At 47.8% G+C, this 2,500-nt stretch overlaps 2 protein-coding genes across 2 annotated transcripts in view; one reads left to right on the plus strand and one right to left on the minus strand.

Moving 5' to 3' along the window:
* The window catches only part of ENH_00084540 (hypothetical protein), a gene marked incomplete at both ends in the record, with an annotated part of 1,448 nt that extends 870 nt beyond the window's left edge, over positions 1–578 (plus strand). Inside the window, one exon of the mRNA XM_013583522.1 lies at positions 1–578. This exon is cut by the window's left edge and continues 145 nt beyond it. Within this exon, the coding sequence (XP_013438976.1) occupies positions 1–578 (578 nt within the window).
* Positions 579–936: 358 nt separating this feature from the next.
* The window catches only part of ENH_00084550 (Cytadherence high molecular weight protein 2, related), a gene marked incomplete at both ends in the record, with an annotated part of 4,865 nt that continues 3,301 nt past the window's right edge, over positions 937–2,500 (minus strand). Inside the window, 3 exons of the mRNA XM_013583523.1 lie at positions 937–1,138; positions 1,429–1,463; positions 1,716–1,847. Coding sequence (XP_013438977.1) covers positions 937–1,138; positions 1,429–1,463; positions 1,716–1,847 — 369 coding nt within the window. The remainder of the gene's footprint in view (positions 1,139–1,428; positions 1,464–1,715; positions 1,848–2,500) is intronic.

Raw genomic sequence — 2,500 nt, forward strand, 5'->3', positions numbered from 1 at the left:
CAAGAAGCAAAAAAAACGAGCCCAAACGACTCCAATTCGAAGCAGCAGCAGCAGCAGCAGCAGCAGCAGCAGAAGTTCCAGCAGCAGCAGCAGCAGCAGCATTATCAGCAGCAGCAGCAGCACTACCGGCAGCAGCTTTGTCTGCAGCAGCAGCACCATTGCCATCAGCAGCATTATCAGCAGCAGCATTTCCAGCAGCAGCCACACCCACAGCAGCAGCAGCAGCAGCAGCAGCAGCCGCAGTAGCAGCAGCAGCAGCAGCAGCAGCAGCAGCCACACCCACAGCAGCAGCAGCAGCAGCAGCCACACCCACAGCAGCAGCAGCAGCAGCAGCCAAACCCACACCAGCAGCAGCAGCAGCAGCCACACCCACACCAGCAGCAGCAGCAGCAGCAGCAGCAGCATTTCCAGCAGCAGCCACACCCACACCAGCAGCAGCAGCAGCAGCAGCATTTCCAGCAGCAGCAGCAGCAGCAGCAGCAGCAGCAGCAGCAGCAGCAGCAGCAGCAGCAGCAGCAGCAGAGGACCTGCGGGGCAGGGGATGCAGTCGTCGGGCGTGGCTGCGCCCTGGACGTTGAGGAAAGTGCCTTCGGGACAGGGCGAAGGGGAAGAGTCTCCAAGTGTCTCTTTTATTTCATTTATTTCTTTTATTTCTTTTATTTCTTTTATTTCTTTTATTTCTTTTATTTCTTTTATTTCTTTTATTTCTCTTTTTTCTTTCTTCAACAAAAAGACTTTCCGCACGCGCCGGTTGCCGCGGTCCAGTACGTACACCGCAGCAGTGCGGCCGCTCAGCTGTACGTACACCCCACGCCCCACACCCCACAACTCCGCGTTTTCCGCTTTTTCCGCGGCTTTTTCGCGGCTTTTTCAAACCACTGAATGCAGCACTCAATAACCTCTGATTTAGGGTTTTAATTGCGGTTTTAAGGACCTCTAAACCCCCGAAAAACCCCCGAAAAAGCCTTTTCCGGGACTTCGCAGCAAAACACTCGCCTGCTCGTTCACGGCCACCCCGTAGGGTGTATCGACAGCTGACTCTGCTGCTGCCATTATCCGCCCGTCTCCGCTAAAACCCTTTTTGCCATTTCCCAAAAGTTGTTCCATTTCCAGAGTTTCCAAGTCCAAACTCCAAACCCTAATCGCCAAAACCCGCAGCACCTAGCTCTGCTGCAGCAGCAGCAGCAGCAGCAGCGGCAGCAGCAGCAGCAGCGGCGGGGAGGCAGTAGCAGCAGCAGCAGCAGCAGCAGCGGCAGGGAGGCAGTAGCAGCAGCAGCAGCCAGGCAGCAGCAGCGGAGAGGTAGCAGCAGCAACGAGGCAGCTCCAACATAGGAAAGTCCCAGCAGCAGCATTAGCTGCAGCAACCTAGCAGCAGCAACAGCAGCAGCAGCAGCAGCAGCAGCAGCAGCAGCAGCAGGATAGACGGACACATGGTTTTCTGAGTCGGCCATAATGAGGGCGGGCTGCAGCAAAAGGGAGAAAAAGCAAAAAGGGTTTATTGATAAAAAAAGAAAAAGAAATAAATAAACAAATAATGAATTAATTTGAATAATTAAAATTAATTAAATGAATTAACTTTCAAAAAAGAAATCAAACAAAAAACGCGCGAAAAATATGCGAAAAAAGAAGAAAAACGCAAAAAGAATTTCGCAATTCGCACCGCAAACCCCAAACCCTAAACCCTAAACCCTAAACCCTAAACCCTAAACCCTTACACCCTGGATTTCTGTGTAGACGAGAGCCTCAATGGTTCCCAATTGGTAATTTATATTTTCATCTTTTAAAGTTGCTTTTGAACTTTCTTTTATTTCTATTTCTTCCGCCTTTCCCTCCACCACTTGCAGCAGCTAAAACGCAAAAACACAAACCCTAAACCCTAAACCCTAAACCCTAAACCCTACACCCCGCACAGGCACCGCTTCCAGCTGGCGTTCTAAACCCTAAACCCTGGCAGCAAAACCAAGCACTCAACGCCGCTGCAGCTTTCAAACCTTAGAGCTTAGGGTTTAGGGTTTAGGGTTTAGGGTTTAGGGTTTAGGGTTTAGGGTTTAGGGTTACTCTTTTGTTGCCGGTATCTGCAATGTATAAAACGCCGTCAGGAGACACTGCGACGGCCCGCGGGCTGTTCAGCTCTATATCAACTGCAGCAGAAAAATAAATAAATAAATAAAATAATAAATAGAAATAAATTAATAAATAAATAAATAAAAATAAATAAATAAATAAATAAATAAATAAATAAATAAATAAATAAATAAATAAATAAATAGATAAATAAATAAATAAATAAATAAATTTGTAAAATAGCAATCAAGAAACGAGACAAAACGCCAGACAAATAGACCCCGAAACAGAAAAATAAAGAGCCAAACCCTTAACCCTAAACCCTAAACCCTAAACCCTAAACCCTACTACTCCAACAGCTAATGACTTTCATTCCCTCACGCAACCCCACAGCCTTGGAGACAAAACCCTAAACCCCAAACCCCAAACCCCAAAC

Source organism: Eimeria necatrix, genomic scaffold (assembly GCF_000499385.1).
Source record: "Eimeria necatrix Houghton genomic scaffold, Enh_scaff962, whole genome shotgun sequence".
Lineage (NCBI taxonomy): Eukaryota > Apicomplexa > Conoidasida > Eucoccidiorida > Eimeriidae > Eimeria > Eimeria necatrix.